This window comes from Macaca mulatta, chromosome 2, assembly GCF_049350105.2.
Source record: "Macaca mulatta isolate MMU2019108-1 chromosome 2, T2T-MMU8v2.0, whole genome shotgun sequence".
Lineage (NCBI taxonomy): Eukaryota > Metazoa > Chordata > Mammalia > Primates > Cercopithecidae > Macaca > Macaca mulatta.
In genome coordinates, this window is record NC_133407.1 from 169,493,768 (window position 1) to 169,510,423 (window position 16,656).

General features: G+C 43.4%; 1 protein-coding gene and 1 pseudogene across 1 annotated transcript; both read left to right on the forward strand.

Moving 5' to 3' along the window:
- The first annotated feature begins 1,344 nt into the window (after nt 1–1,344).
- On the forward strand, nt 1,345–4,123 carry ZNF80 (zinc finger protein 80). Its single transcript, XM_028843472.2, is given in 5 exon segments — nt 1,345–1,740; nt 1,742–2,198; nt 2,201–2,283; nt 2,285–2,504; nt 2,507–4,123. Coding segments are annotated over 5 exon segments (873 nt in total). The 5' UTR covers nt 1,345–1,656; the 3' UTR covers nt 2,536–4,123.
- A 1,667-nt stretch (nt 4,124–5,790) lies between these two features.
- On the forward strand, nt 5,791–7,387 carry LOC100425251 (atos homolog protein B pseudogene; annotated as a pseudogene).
- Nucleotides 7,388–16,656: the final 9,269 nt, after the last annotated feature.

A 16,656-nucleotide genomic window follows, 5' to 3' on the forward strand; every position in this document is an offset into this window, starting at 1 on the left:
TCCAAATACTTTGGGTGAGAAAACTCTGTTGGATTTTCCAGTTAGCATATCTGCTTGCTCTTTTATTTCTCTGGCCCCAATATTTACATCTTATAAAAGTAATCAAGTTGGTGATACCAGCAAAATTTCACACTACACACATTCTTAGTTATGAAACATTGGAATTTTTTTTAATCAGCAAAATGAAAATGGCATTTGATAGCACCTCTTCTTTTCAATATAGTACATAGAGTTTCTGGCCAGCACAGAAGAAAGAAAAATAAAACAAAGTATAAGTATTCGCTAAAAGTCAACCCGTCAAGCCACCTCACTGGGAGAACTGCAATATCAGTGTCTTTGGGTCTCTCCTCTTGAGCTGATTAGATTCTGAGAGAGCAACATTCCAAACAGCTGCTAGGAAGAGCAAAGAGGGGTGGAGTGAGGGGTCCAGATGTCAGTGACCATCAGTTCTCTTCTTCAGTACTGGCCAGAACCTTCCAATTTGCCTCTCATTCCCTGGTTCCACGATCCTCTCTTCACTTTAAAAACCAGCTGCATTTTGGGAAGGGGAGGGCGTGGATCAGGGTCTTGCTCAAAGCTCAAGTCACTGCCACCAATCTCCATATGATGGCTTCCACTCCTTACCAGCTCCAGAGCGATTTAGTACTGCTGTGCCCTTCATTTCTGAGGATTCTGCAACATAAACTGTGATGCTTCCCTGGCTCCCCGGGGAGCAGTACTGGACGGCAGCAGTCCCAGGCGGCTGAACAGTGTTGTATTCTGTGTAGTGGCCATCCTCTTTCCTGAACTCTCTCCAGGTGTTCGCTAATGTGAGCATTCTGGAACACATTTCCTGGTACATCTTGGAAAGCTTTGTTTTGGAAAGACCTTTAGGAGATAGGACCAAACTTTTCCAAAGTGATTTTACTAATTACAGAACCCTCCACAACATAAAAGAGACCCTGAATTTCCATGTCTTCTCCACACTGTTTCGACTGGATTGACTTTAATGCCCAGCCCCTCGGTACAGTTTATCATGGGGTCAGCGGGTAAAACTAAGTGTAAGTAGGACACGCTCTCTCCACACCCTGCATGAACAAGTTCCTTACATGCATGTTCTCATGCGCATGTTTGTGCGCAAGGTCGCAGGTCCTCCCTGACACAACCGGCATCAACTTCAATTTAGAAGAATTGAGGGCTAAATTCCCAGGAATTAAAAAATGAAACTGAAACCGCTGAGACTTGTAGTTCGGCTGGCGGAGGCCGCACGCAGCTCTCTGGTATCTGTAGTCGGAAGTACTCTCTGCGCATGCGGATACGGGTGTCACGTGAACCTTTTGTCTTGCTACCTTGCAAGACAAAACATCTGAGGCAGTGATGCAGGACATGTCTATGATCTTAACCTGTAAGAAGTGGGAGCAGCTGGACCCGCCCCAGAGGACCCTGTACGAGGAGGTGACACCAGAGACCTGCAGACCCCTCGTCACTGGGGCGTGCAAACCGGAGTTGACCTACCAGCTGAAGCAGTGATAAAAGAGCCGAAGACACCTTTGCCAAAACTGCTGTCCAGGTGACAAAGTAAAAACCAAGACCAGCCAGCCTTGTCCCTGGAAAGACTAACTCAGGGAGCCAGAAGTTCCTCCAGGTTGAGGTGAGTGTGGGAAAGAGTGGTTGGAAATGCAGAAGGGGCGCTTGAGTCTGGCTACCGTCTCCCACACGGAGACTTTCTGGAGGAAGGTGAGTCCTAAACGCGATGGTCTGGGGGACAGGTGATGGTCTGCACTCATGGGTTTTACAGGAGCCGGTCTCCACAGGAGACAATCCCCGTGAATGTGACTCTCAGGGAACAAGTAAAGACACTTTGGTTCGTGAGGGGAAGACCTACAAATGCAAGGAATGTGGGAAAGTGTTTAACAAGAACAGCCTCCTTGTTCGACATCATCAGATTCATGCTGGGGTGAAGCCTTATGAATGCCAGGAGTGTGGAAAAGCCTTTCGTGAAAAGATCGACTTCTTTCGACACACGAGGATTCACACGGGGGAGAAGCCCTGTAAGTGCGTGGAGTGCGGGAAGGTCTTCAACCGCAGGTCGCACCTCCTGTGCCACCACCGGATTCACGCTGGAGAGACGCCCTATGAGGGCAGCGAGTGTGGAAAGACCTTCAGCTATCACTCTGTCTTCATCCAGCATCGTATGACCCACACAGGAGAAAAACTCTTCGGTGCAAAGAATGTGGGGAAACCTTTTACTGCAACTCTTCCTTAACCCGGCACATGAAGATTCACACCTGAGAGAAGCCCTGCAAAGTGCAGTGAGTGCGGGAAGACCTTCACCTACCACTCTGTTTTCTTCCGACATAGTATGGCCCGCCCTGCAGGAAAGCCCTATGAGTGTAAAGAATGTGGGAAAGGTTTTTACTATGGCTATTCCCTCACTCTACACACAAGGAGCCACAATGGAGAGAAACCTTACGAGTGCCTTGAACGTACAAAGGCCTTTGGCTACCACTCTGCTTTTGCCCGACTTAGATCCACTCGGGAGAAAAAAGCCGTTGAGTGCAAATGATGTGGGAATTTGTGGGTTTTGTTTCTTTCTTTTTTTTTTTTCTTTGATACATAAGGAGCCACACTGAAGAGAAGCACTCTGAATTCAGTGACAGTAGGAAAGCTGTGACCTGCAGCTCTTCCTCACTTGGCATTGAAGAATTCATTCCAGAGATAAACTCTATAAGATATGTGGGAAGGACTTTTGCAAGTGGGCCCACATCAGTCAACGTCAGAGAACTTAAACAGGGAAAAGACATTGTGACAAAAACTAGTGAAGAAAATCTTTTGGCCACAGGAAATATCTTCCTCAGCATCAGAGAATTTTTCCAGGAGGGAGACTATTGGTTTTTGTGCACTTGAAAGAACCACCCACATCTCTCTCCATAGTTTGTATCCCTAAGCCACCTCAGGAATTTTTTTTCTTTTAAGTAAGAAGGGAACTGTAAAAGAGAAAAAAAGAAATTCATGCACAGCTTCTGTCAGACTTCTCTGAAAGCCATGCCTATCAAAATTTGAATTCAGTTCTTCATTTTGCAGATGGCTGAAAGGTGCAAGGGCCTTGCCTCATTATTTGTCCTTTATATGTATTCACTCCTGTCTACAGGAGAATTGTCCTCTGTAAAGACTGACTCTGTAAAGATTTATTGAATGCATTCTTTGTTCTAAAACATTGTACTCCTGAGGAACGTAAGTCTTTGTGAGAAATATGAATGCTTAAGTAATGGAATATGTGAAACTTGTAAGAACGTAGAATATAAAAATACTGCCATATAAAATCATTTCATATCTAAGGAGATAAGTATCCACATTGAATTGGTATATTTTGCTGCATCATTTAAGACTATTTAAGATTTTAAGTTAAAAAAAAAAAATTCTTCATGTGGTTTTGAACACCCAGCACTCGATATACTTGTTTGTTTTGATTTATTTTCTCAGGGACAAGAGAATGATGGTGAAGCTGTGTTGCTTTCCCAGGTGAGCCTTGATTATTTCCTCTGTGCTTTCTCAGCTTCTTTGGCCTTCTGTAAGAAGGGCTTCTCCAAGAGCATGTCACTAGTTTTCTAGAGGTTAAACAAGAGCTAAGACAAACAAAACAAAACATAGCTTATCTAATCTAATGAGAAACCCAGAAAAAAATGTTTTGATGAATACAATGTATTAAAATATAAAATATGTAGCTCCTTCGACATGTTAATTCAATTCTAGAAATCTTCAGAAATATTCTTATATTATGCAGAGATGTGCGTGCGAAGACTAATCGCTGCAGTTTTGTTTTTATGTGTGAAACGTTGAGAACAATCTAAATGTTTATCAGTAGGAAGTAAGTTATGGTACATCTGTTCTATGAAATACTATGAAGCAATAAGGTATCTCTGTCTGTACTGATATCAAAACATCTCTAAGATACAGTATTTAGTAAAAGAGAAACTTTCAGGAAACAAAACTACATCTAGAAGTATAAGCCTAAAACTGTTAATAGTGGTTTTCTGCAGGAAATGGGATGGACCGGGGTTATATGCAATGTTCAGTTTTTACTTTTATACTTAAGTATTGTTTACATTTGAAAAATAAAAAACATTTATTGTTTTTGCAACAAATGTTTACAGTATTTCTATAAAGATAGCATTTTTTTGGAATGAAAGTGACTTCTATTATTTCTTAAAAAACGTACATTTTACAGGGTGTTTTTTTTTTTTAAAGTCCTGGTCTTATTATGCGTTTAAAAAATAACAGACCAAGGATCCATAGATACCTAATCACATTTAATAAATCATAATATAGTTTTGTTTTTTGGTTTTTTTTTTTTTTTTTTTTTTGAGATGGAGTCTCACTCTGTCACCCAGGCTGGAGTGCAGTAGTGCATCTTGGCTCACTGCAACCTCTGCCTCTGAGTTCAAGTGATTCTCTTACCTCTGCCTCGCAAGTAGCTGGGACGACAGGCAGGTGCCACCGTGCCCAGCTAAATTTTTTGTAGTTTTAGTAGAGACGGGGTTTCACCATGTTAGCCAGATGGTCTCAATCTCCTGACCTCGTGATCTGCCCGCCTTGGCCTCCCAAAGTGCTGGGATTACAGGCGTGAGTCACTGCACCCAGCCGTTAATAGTTTTACAATGATGAGCCAGCATATATGTAGTTGAATACATGTAAAAATGAGAGTTCAGCATAGGCTACTCCTCAGTGAACATTCATTTCCTTTAAATTGCTGGTAACATAAATGCTCTTTTGCATGTGGTTAGGTTTTAGATGGCCAGTTTCTATTTCCCTGGATTTGATCACAAGAAAGCACCATACTGATGTTGATGTCAATGTATTTTGCACACACGTTGGCTAGCCACGGCTGATTTGTGTTTGCTACTGAATGAATGTGATCTGGTTAGCTTTGTGATATACGTTCGTATTCCAAATGAAGAGAACTATAGCTGCATTTTTTCCCAACATAATCGTGCCAGGCAGTCAGACTTGTTTTCCAGTAAAGAAAATGAGTTTGATATCTGCAGATCATATCTTACAATTTGCTGTGTTCTCCCTCACAAAATTTGTGAACATTTGTTAGCATCATTTCATTTAGGAATCATATACCATCAGAAATATTTTCCCTATTAGAAATAAACAGGGAATGCAATTTTCATATGAACTAACCTGTAACCTACTGGTAAAACCCTGTTCATGCTTTTCAGTTGTAGTACTTGGCCCAAAACAGTTGCACCACCAGCTGGGGCAATTTTGTGAGCGTTATTCTCTTCTTTAGCAAGAGAAGTTGGCAGCTGTGTCATGATATAAGTAGATTCTGTCCATCTGGGGTCAGTTCCTGGAAGTGGACTGTGAGTGAGATGACCTTATTGGCTTAGGAGGAGAAAATGTCTCCTTGGGAAGATCTCTTTTCTGTGAGAGTCATTGAGTAGTCTCTAGTGTGTCTAGACTGAGCAGGCTTCACTGCCCTGGGAGAGGTGAATGCAAGACCTTTGTTGTTTGCTGTGGTTTGAAAACTCTGCCTCTACTACCACCTCCTCAAGTGCAATGGGACCCACAGAACTACAGGGCCCTGCTGAGCCCAGGAGCTGCATGGAATGGTGGCAGTCACCTTGCCAGTGCAGTGGGCATGTATCAGACTGCAAGCTAGGGGGAGGAACAAGGCATCAGCTGGGAAGAGGGGATGCATGGCTAGACTTGAGCCCTCTTCATCCGGATGTCCCCAGATCCCCCAGCACAGGCCAAGCATAAAGGCCATGTGGGGGTGACTCCCCTGACCCAAGGGGGGGCTTCATGTGCTACATGTAGGCAGAGCTGTCTCCATCCTCACAGCCAGAGGCTGGCCCTTCGCAGCCTCCAGTCAGGCAGGGAGCCCTCCGGGGTGGCCTGTTCATGGGCTGCAGCCCAGTAAGTGGAGAACGGGGAGGAGCAACATCCCCCAGGGTACCCCTCCAGCTGGTGCCTCTGAGCCTCATAGGGCCCAGAAGCGACCAGCCTCTCCCACTGAGGGTCCCCAGGTACTGGAGAGAGGCCCTGGGCTGGGGGCCAGAGAGGGATTACCCCTTGAAGAACCATCTCCTGTGGGGCTCTTGGGCCCAGGGGCACTGGGGCTGGGAGCAGGTGTGGCCAGCCACCATTTCTCCCACTGTGACCTCTGTGTTGTGGAACAGGGAAGTAGTGCTACCTGTTATTGGACTTCAGGGGACTGGAGTCCCCCCTGGCCCCAATCCTATGCTTCCTGAAATGCTTTGCACACCAGAGACAGCCTCCCCAGATCCAGGGGGACAGGGGTCCCCGGGGGAGTCCCCAGGGCCAGCCCTCTGGGCCAGCTGCACACGCTCGACACTGATTTGCAGTCTTGCACAAATAAGGGGTAAGAGCCCAGTGGCTGGGGTGGGCAATGGGGGGAGCCTCTGGCCTAGGGAGTCCCTGGCATTGACAGTGGGCACAGTCCCAAACACACACCCCCAGTCCTGGACCTCCAGGCCCCTGCCCCACCAAGCAAAGGCTGCTTCCTGCTGGAGAAGCCCCAAATGTCAGTTTCAAGGAAGAGGGGCCAGCCCTTTGGAGGTGCCAGGGAACCCTGGGCCACCCCACTGCTGCCAACAGTTCTGATGCCCAAACCATACTCTTCTGGAGCCACCTGCTGCCTGGGCCCAACGAGCCTGTTTTGGACCCAACAGACTGCAGTCCCATGGGGCGGAGGCTGAGAGGTGCCCATCACCCGAAGCTGAGCCCACTTTGAAGCCGCTGGAAGGGGCCAGGCCTGCTGAGCCCCCCTCGTGCCTCCCCTCTTCCCACCCCTGTTGTCAGCTGTACCCTGCTGGTCAACTTTGAGGAATCACTGCTGCAAGGACGCTTTGCACCATCTGGCCACATTGAGGGCTTCAAAGCAGAGACTGGAGCTAGTGGGTCCTACTGCCACCACCATGTCACACTGCCTGTCACTGTCACGTTCTTTGAGGTTTCTGAGCAAAATGTCCCCACCCCCTTCCTGGGCTTCATGGATCTGAACTCCCCAGGGAGGAAGAGTTACAGCGTGCCCAAAGTGGGCACTATGCAAGTAACATTTAACCCCAACCAGACTATGGTGAAGATGTTCGGTGACCTTTGACTTCTTGGACATGCCTGCTGCCACATGCCCTTCCTGTGCCATTGCCTCTTTTTGGTGCCTGTGGATGAGCAGAAAAATGCTAACCCCACCTACTGCCTCCTCTGCTACTTGCTGCACCTTCGATTCTGTAGCTCCCGCTCAGGCCTCTTAAGCCAGAATGGAGATCTCTGCCTGCTTTTTTCCTGCGGGCGCCTGGAGCTGGACGCAGGGCTCCCCTATGAACTTCAGGCTGTGACTGAGGCCCCTCTTAACTCACGTTATTCACCTTTGCCCTGATTGCCAGCACTCTGAACCAATGTGGGTTCAACTCTGCCCATCTTGCCCATCCCATAGATGGAGAGATGGCAAGAGACCCTTCAGGCTCGAGTTAAAGCCCTCACCATGCTCATGTCCAGATTGATTATTTGGGTGTTTGAAGCTTCTGATCCTTACTACACCCTGCCCTACCTCGGGTCCTCCATGTGCCTGTCCCCTCCCTTGGGTCTCCCAGGCCAGGTTAGGTAGTAGGGAGGAACTGGAGCCACCCTGAGGTTATCGCAAGGTCCCAGGCAAGTCATGCCAGCGTGGCCTCCCTGTCCTGAAAAAGGACCACTTATTATTTTATTTATTTTTAATTTATAATGTATTCAAATTGGATTGACTTAGTACCTCCCACACCTGATCATTGGCATCACCCCCCTCCTTTCCCACTCTCAGATATTGCTCCAACCTCAGGAGTGGAAGAGGCTTATGTGGGGGGAGTAGGAGAACTGCTCTCCCTCAGCTGAGGGAAGAGGGCTTATTCCAGAGGGACTGAGTCAGTAGCCAAAGCCTCAGCTTGCCCTGTCCTTCCCCTAGTCCCTTCACTTCCCCTACACTCTGACCTAGCTCTGAAAGTCAAATTATACATATGCATGTGTGCACAAGCTTGTCTTTGTGTGGTGTGTGTGAGAGAGAGAGAGAGTGCATGTATGCACACACACAGAGGTTAACCACCCCTCACCTATGGTTCCAGACTCCAGTTGTCCCTTTCCTCCTACCTGTGTCTCCTTGCTTTGGGGTGTGACTGAGGAAGGTGTCCAGGGAGCAGAGTCAAGTCCAAGCACTGGGGTGCCTCCTCTCACCTGGCCAGACTCTGATCCACCTACCTCATCCGGGGTAAGTGGCAACTCTCAAACTCAGTCATGTGGTTTCCAACTGTCCCATTCCCCACTCCAGACTCTGACCCAGCCTCAGTCCTGACTCCTGGGGCTGGCCTGAGGGGAACAAGCATTTGTTGAAACTCGAAAAAACAAAACAGGAAAATATTTTACCTGGTACTTTTTTTTAGAAAAAAAAAAAAGATTTTAAAAGAAAGATTAAATTATTGTTTGGAAACTTGAGAAAGTTTTCAGTTAACATTTTTCAGTTAACATTTGCTCAAAAATAAAAATCACAAAACAAAGGAGGAAACAAGATGTCATGGGGTGGGGGGATCAAAGAAAAAAAAAAGAAAACCTGCCTCTACTCAGACATTGGGACAGTACTTCTGCATCTGAGGGTAGTGGAGGTAGTTGATGTGACCCACGGCTTCCTAGGAGGTTATAATTGTCACTCAAGAAAGTTACGAATTAAGAGACCCCCAGTGGGGGCCGGGCGCGGTGGCTCACGCCTGTAATCCCAGCACTTTGGGAGGCCGAGACGGGCGGATCACGAGGTCAGGAGAGCGAGACCATCCTGGCTAACACGGTGAAACCCCGTCTCTACTAAAAAATACAAAAAACTAGCCGGGCGAGGTGGCGGGCGCCTGTAGTCCCAGCTACTCGGGAGGCTGAGGCAGGAGAATGGCGTGAACCCGGGAGGCGGAGCTTGCAGTGAGCTGAGATCCCGCCACTGCACTCCAGCCTGGGCGACAGAGCGAGACTCCGTCTCCCAAAAAAAAAAAAAAAAAAAAAAAAAAGAGACCCCCAGTGGGATCTCACTGTGATTATGCAATGATCTGGATTTGTTAGAGTGCCCTTGTAGTAAACAAATATCCATGGAATTTTTCAAGGCAGAATGCAACTGCAATACACATGGCAGTGAAAAAGTAACTGCACTGCGTGGTATAAACTGACTAAATTTCATCTCCCTCTACATCTCACATTGGAAGGAGACCAACCTGCTTTGGAGCAAGTGTTCAGTGTTCTTGGACAATTCAATTAAAGGGCATGGGAACTCTCATAAGAAGATGCTGAGCTTCAGGATAAGGAGGCATAGGAGAGCTCTTATGTAGTTAACTGGAAAAATAGGGGAAATGTCCATATTTAAATTCCAAGTTTGTGGGGCAATTCATTCCAGTTGCAGGTGAAAAGGTGTTTTCCTAAAGCTAATAAAACATAGGCATTTGGGGCATGTAATTCTTTAGCTATGACATTTGGCTTGCTAAATATTTTCCAGTGAAGGATTTTGAATGTATATCTCTCCTTTAATTTTCATTAATGATGTTGAGAAGTAAGCTATCAGCTTATTGTTATTTCTTTATAGGTAATTTTTCTTTTCTCTAGCTTCTTTTACAGTCTATTTATCTTTCATATTCTATAATTTCAATATGATGTGTCTAAGTGTGATTTTCTAATTTATCCTGCTTGGTGTTCATAAGGATTTCTGAATCTCAAGATTTCTTTATTTCTCCAATTCTGAAAACTTTTCATACATGATAATTTTGAATATGAGTCTCTCCCATTATCTCTGTTATTACTCTCTATAGATGTGTATTATACCCTCTCACTTTATCTTCCCTTTCTCTTACCTTCCATGTTTTCAATCTCTTTGTTCCTCTATGCATTCAGAGTAATTACTTCATATCTACCTTCTAGTTCATTAGCTCTCTTTTCACCTGTGTAACTGAAATTTTTTAATGCCAGTGGTTGTATTTTTTATTTCTACAGGTTCTAATTGGTTCTTTTTTAAAAATCTGCTTGATAGTTTCTTATACTTTCAATACCTCTTTTATATTTTATACTCAACATCACTAATACCTGAAGTTTCTACAGGCCTGATTCTTGATGTTTCTTTTGATCCCCCCACCCCATGACATCTTGTTTCCTCCTTTGTTTTGTGATTTTTATTTTTGAGCAAATGTTAACTGAAATTATATCTTAGGAATTTTTTTGAGACTTGGAATCAAGGTGCATGCCTTCAGAAGAATTTGTGTTTGCCCTTACCGGGCACCTGGAGACACAATGTAACCCAGAATATTTTGAATTATCAGCTTAGGATTTCTCAGCTCATATAAGCAATGGGGATTCTAGACTTAAATCCAGTGGGAGTGACTCACTGTTATGAATCTTTCAGGAGAAATTTATCCTTCCCAGCATTCCAAGGGCAATTGTATTTGCTGGACTCCTCTTGAGGGGCACTTTAGTCTCTATTTCCTTTTTTCACAGAAGATGTCGCCTTTTAGGAGAGCCAGCTGTCTTCGAATCTTTAATCCTATTTCCACTTTGCTTAGAACCTGAGATTTGTCTACTCTGTCCCCAATATGGCTTTCTCTGTATTTGTGCTTTCTTGTCATTTTTGGCCTCTAAAAATTTTCCTTTCTTGCCAATAAAACTATGCATTTTTTAAAATATATAATTTTTTCCAACTTCACTTTCTTTTTTAGGTGCTTTGCACCAGAAGGATTTTTTTAATATCTAGTATTCATATTGCCAGAAACAGAACTTCTATTTTTCATTTAGTTAGCTATATCAAGTTTCTCTAGCCTTTTGAATTAAACCAAATGTGAAACTTTAACAGGAAAGGATTGACAGAGAGGTTTGCCAACTTTTTATTTCATAAAATAACAATAACCCAAAAAAAAGCGAAAAAAAGCAAAAAAAAAAAAAAAAAAACCCTCCTACTTTTACCATCATTCCATAATGGAATGTTGAGAAGACATAAGAGAAGTAGCCTTTAATTTAAATTTACTTTATTCCAAATGCTAAGATTGGTGACAACTTTGTCATAGACTATCATTGGTCCAGGAACTGGCATTTGGGAACCACTGAGCTATGTCACATGCCATGAAGGTCAGTCTATCTGATCGTATACTCACTATAGGCTCTATTAACTAGAGATTCCAACCACCACCATCAAGCCAACGGCCAGATGAGCTAATGCCATTACATTTACTTGCTTGCAATTGAACAAATAACTTCCAATTTACAAAAGAAAGAAAGAAAGCATGGGAGGTAAAGTCGAAATCCTGAATCTCACCTCTATTTGGGAAATTCATCCAACCTCTTACCCTCAGTTTCTTCATCTGGGATAGCAATACATTACCCATATGGATATTTTGAGGACTAATAGGAAAGTTCATTGGGGTTAATAACTTCTCTATTAGTCCCCTCCCTGATAGAATACAAACTAAATTTCCCCCAAAAGGAATAAGCTCCAAACCATTTACAGTAGGGCTTTCTTTTCGATATGACTCTAGAACAGGCAATGTGCCCAACTGGTTCCTGTCTTTCCTACCATGGAGGAACAAACTTTGGCCAGCTAAGAACTCTGGGAGAATAAATTTTGCTGGCAAGAGAGATAACCTCACCAAAATTTAAACTCCATGGAAGCTGGAACTTTGTTCGTAGCTAAGTTCTCAGTACCTATTACAGTGCTTGGCACATTTAAATGTTCCATAGATGAATGAGGAATAAGAAAATAAATCAGAGCCCTAGAACAAAATGAGTCATAATAAAACTGCTATCAAAATTACCCAACAGGAGTGGGAACCCTGTGTTCCACTTCACAATCTTCACCCTCTTCAACCCTCTTCTCCCCACCTCCCAATTTCCCCCGCCATGCAATGCTTCTCCAACAAGTTCTGCACAGTCCCAGAGGCAGAACCTGGCTTTGGGAGAAAACAGGCAGAATTAAATTCAATATGCAGAACCATCTTTTCAGGGTCCTTGCAATCTGTGCACAAGTCTGTCATGCTGTAACTGCTTGTACGGTGCTCACTGGTGGCTCTGAAGACCTTCGGGAGCATCAATCAACTGTATAGAGGATGGTCAGCTACGAGCTATGAATAACAAGACTAATTAACATTCTCTGAGCATTTTCATTGTGCCAGGCTCTATGCCTGTTTTATATATATTATCTCACTTCATTCTTAGTGAAACCCAAGGTAGTTACTATTTTCATCCCCATTTTCTAGATGGTGAATCTGTGGCATAGAAAGGTGAAATAGTTTGTCCAAGGTCACAAAGCTGATTCTCTGCAAAATCCATGCTCTTAACTATGGCACTATATAAAATACAGATTTTATAGCACTTCCAAGTCTTTGGCATGGGTTGTATGTAAGCATATTCATATTGTGATGTGAATTTTCTTAAATAAATCTCATTCCTTTTGATTTTCTTATACTGGGATATAAGTTGAAAAGATAAATATGAAAAAAGAAAACCAAGTCTAAAAGCAAAAGTAGAGTTTGAAGTGACTAGAGTGAAAAGAACAACACTGCTCTTCCTCCTTCAATTGTCTTCTTCCTCCTCTCTATACCTCAGTCCTGCCTCTTTACCACCATCACCCCTGTCTGATATAATATCATTTCTTACCTTCACTACTACTGCAAAGGCTTCCTAACTGATCTGCCTCCACCCACTTTCACCCACCTCCACTGCCCCCCACACCTGCCACCCCATCCTATCAATACTTCAAGCAAGCAAGCAAGCATAGGATGTTTTAAAAATCACCAGAGCCGTTTTTAAACACAGCCCTCATTATGGCCATCCTCCTGCCTAACACCTTTTTCTATTGCTTTCTTTTACATTCAGGAGAAAAGCGAAAGTCCTTAACAGGGCCAACAAGGCCTTTCCTGTCCAGGCCCTGCCTCAAGCCTCCAGCCACATGGCCTCTGCCCCTTGTTTCCGGCCACATGGCTTCTGCCCTTTGTTACTTCTACTTCAGCCCCAGGGCTTGTGTGCTTCCTGTTGTCTCTGCCTGACCAGCTCTGCCATCGCTTCTCCACCTAAGGGAGTCTTTCCTGTCTTCCAGGCTGCTTACCATGACCTTGCCTACACAGAGCACCCATGTGCCTGCTGCATGAGAGGGGCTCAGTAGATGTGGTTAAGTGAACGAATAAAGGAATGAATTTCTGGTAGTCCACATATCAGGTCTGTGGGCACCTAGTTTTAATATTATATCCTCCTGAATGATGAGGCTGGAATTCTTTCACTTTTGGCCTCCGCCATGATTGGCTCTGGATATAGGTCCAACCTGGGCCTGCAGGTGGGCCTCATGACCCAATCCTATCAGGGAAGACAAAAGCCAAGCCTACTCAGAAGGAAAGCTGTTCAATGAGATAATCAAATGGAGTGATCTGTGTCTCAGTTAAAATCAACAAGTGACCAGGAAGCCAGGAAGACAGTGGGTGATGTGCATGTGTCCTCCTGATTAATGCAGCAGCAGGCCAACATCATGGCTTCTAGCAGAATTAATTGGAACAACCAGGTGGCCATTCCTGAGTTCCTGCTCTTGAAAGGTCAATTACTTTCTCTGGACACTGAAACTCAGCTGCTTGTCTGAACTCTGTATGCCCATTACACTTCTCACATCTCCCACTGTACTCCTCATACTCTCTGCCTGACCCTTCCCATCACATCCTCATGCACACCATGGCTGTCCTTCTCCAGCTCCCACAACCTTTGAATAAATACCAAGTTCCCCTAAGTCACCAACCCTCAGGGGGCCAGCAGTATCCAATATTCCATCCCCAAGCCTCTCATCATATTAACTAAAAGAGTGGCAGTTAAGTATGTTTTTTGGGCTTCAAATCTGGTTAGAATCTAAAAAGGATATGGTCCTGTGGCAGATACTATGATCGACTTGCTTCAAATTTATTATAACCTCATTCTCATGTTTTCCTGTGCTGAAGAGGCCAGGAAGCCCAAAACTATGTTTCCCAGACTCCCTTGCAGCTAGGATTCCAGAAAGACTCTCCAGTATGCTCAAAGGAGATTTGAATTCAAAACTGAATGAATAGAAAGGGAACACAGAGCCCATATCTGGCATGAACTGAGGCAGAAGCAGCATGTTCTGCAGTCAGCACCTTCTAATTCAGTGATCTCCTGCAGCAGAAATGTAACTTTTCTGATTATGGATGAGGCTGTTTATCTCTGAAGGTTGGCAGTTCCTGGATGCTCATCCTAGAGCCAGCTCTTCCAACCCCCCAAATAATTTTGTAGCCACTTAATGTTTGCTAATAAATCCTGTTCTGCTTAAATTAGCTAGAGTGATTTCTGTTGTATGAAGTTGAATCCATCAGTACAAGCCCCAAAGAGTGACCTGTAGGCCTTTGGGACACTAGACATAGACTTGCTCAGTCTTTTTGGAGATCTTGCCCCAGGGCCAGGTCATTTCTCATCTGTGACAATTAGACCCTTGGCAGCACCTTTAAGATATCACAAGTCAGCAAACTGATGTCCAGCTTTTAGCAACACCAGGTTAAAGGATCATTCCCAGGAAGAGTGAGTCAATTCACCCAGGAACCAGTCCCTATGTTGTTGCCTCTAATTGCCTCTTGCTTTCCTTATTTACTGGCTTTGCACTTCCTTTCTTATTTGTCCATGAGTCAGCAAATGGACTTCCAAGGAACTCCTCATTCCTACTTGTAGGGCTATGAACCAAAGTTGTAGGCTTCTTTTACCAATCACTTCAAATATAAATAGTCACCCCTCTATATGCTCTGTTGCACTCTGTATACACTCCAATGTAAAGCTTGTCACATTATATTATCATGATGTGCTTGCTTCCACTAGACTATGTCTACATGAGGGTCAGGTCAGGGTCTATTTTATGGAGTATTGACTTCCTAGTGCTTAGTACTATGCTTTGCATGCAGTAGGTACTCAACAAATAGTTCTAGAGTTTTTTAATGAATACATAAATGTATGATATAAATGTGGTGTTTCTTGCAAAATTTCAGAGACTTTTTCTAACTCCTCTAACTAATCAACAAAACACTACTACAGAGAGAAAGAGGATTGCCAGAAGACTACCAATTGAACAAATAGACTATTCTGGAATTGGTAACTCACATAAAAAATTGCATAATCTCGTGCTGCCTCTGGGGAATGTTAAAATTCTACAAAGTTATTGTATAACTCTATGAAGCTCTTTCCCCATATTATGATTTTCTTGGGCTTAGAATTGAATATATCTCAATATTGTATATTAAGGTATAATTATAATGAGATATTTGAAATCCAAAATAAAATTCTTTGACCATATCAAAGTCCTCCTTGGCAGTTCCTTCTCTCGAAGATTGACATTCACAGATCTCCAGTTACACCCATGCTCCTGCTCACAGTTAGCAACACACAAATGAATAGCAAATGGTGTCAGAAAAACAATCCTGAACACCTGTGTATGTTTGTTTGCTTTTGGCATTTCATTCAACTGCTAGCTATAAATTAATTATCATAGTCAAAATTAATTTATTTCCCCCTCCTCTATTTCCCAGTAGTACTTTCTTTATTCTGCAATTATGGCACCTAGCACATTTTCCCATGCATTGCAAAACTAATGTCTGCTCAGAACTCTACAATTTATAAAGCATTTATTACATATATTTAAGTCATCTTATTCTCATTGCAGTCCTATGACTTAGATAGAACCAGTATTAATAAGAAATGAGGAATAGAAACCTGAAACTCAGAAAGGGAAATCCTGGTCTGAGTAGGTAGCTAACAAATACCAAAGTCAGTCTGAGCTCAGGCCTTTTGGTTCAGAGCCTATATGCGTCACACACACTTCACGGAACAGGAAGTGACTATAATAGGTTCCTCATGGAAAGTCACAATGTGCATAGCTCTTTGTAAGCTCTGATAAATGCTACATTAAGAAAACATATTTAGTTTTAACGTTTTCTATGGCTTACCTATTAATATACTGTCGCATTGAGTTGCCCCGCATACTGGTTTAGGAATTGCCACACCATTTATTCAAAGATTGATACAGAGCCACAACTATTATTGAAATGAGGATCCTAGGTGATTAATTAGCTTAACTCACTAGCCAGCTGACTGGTTCTCATATACTAGGCTCAAAGCACTTGGATTCAAATTTATGCCACAGCATTTTATAAATGATATTTATTATATTAATACAAGCTGTGAATCTACTACACTGTTACCCAAAGAATGTGTCTGTAACCAGCTGAATCAGAATCATGCAGGGTTATTATTAATAATTCATGAAGATTCCCAGCCTCTGTGGTAGAGATACCAGATCAGAGGTCTCATCTTGGGGAGGAGACACAATAACATAAGATGCTGAGACCCAGTCTAGTTAGTAGCCCACTATTTTCCCAATCCTAGGTGGAACAGTAGCCCACTATTTTTCCATTTCTAGGTGGAACTGTAGTCCACTGTTTTCCCAATCCTAGGTGGAATAGTAGTCCACTATTTTCTCAATCCTCGGCCTGCACATCATAGGTGTTTAACAGATTCTTATTGATTCTGCTGCTTTTAATTTTTGTATGCCCACAAAAGTTTGAGGACTACTAGTCACCTATATAGCAAACCACAATAAGAGAAATGAGTATAGATAATAAGTAAATGGGAAAA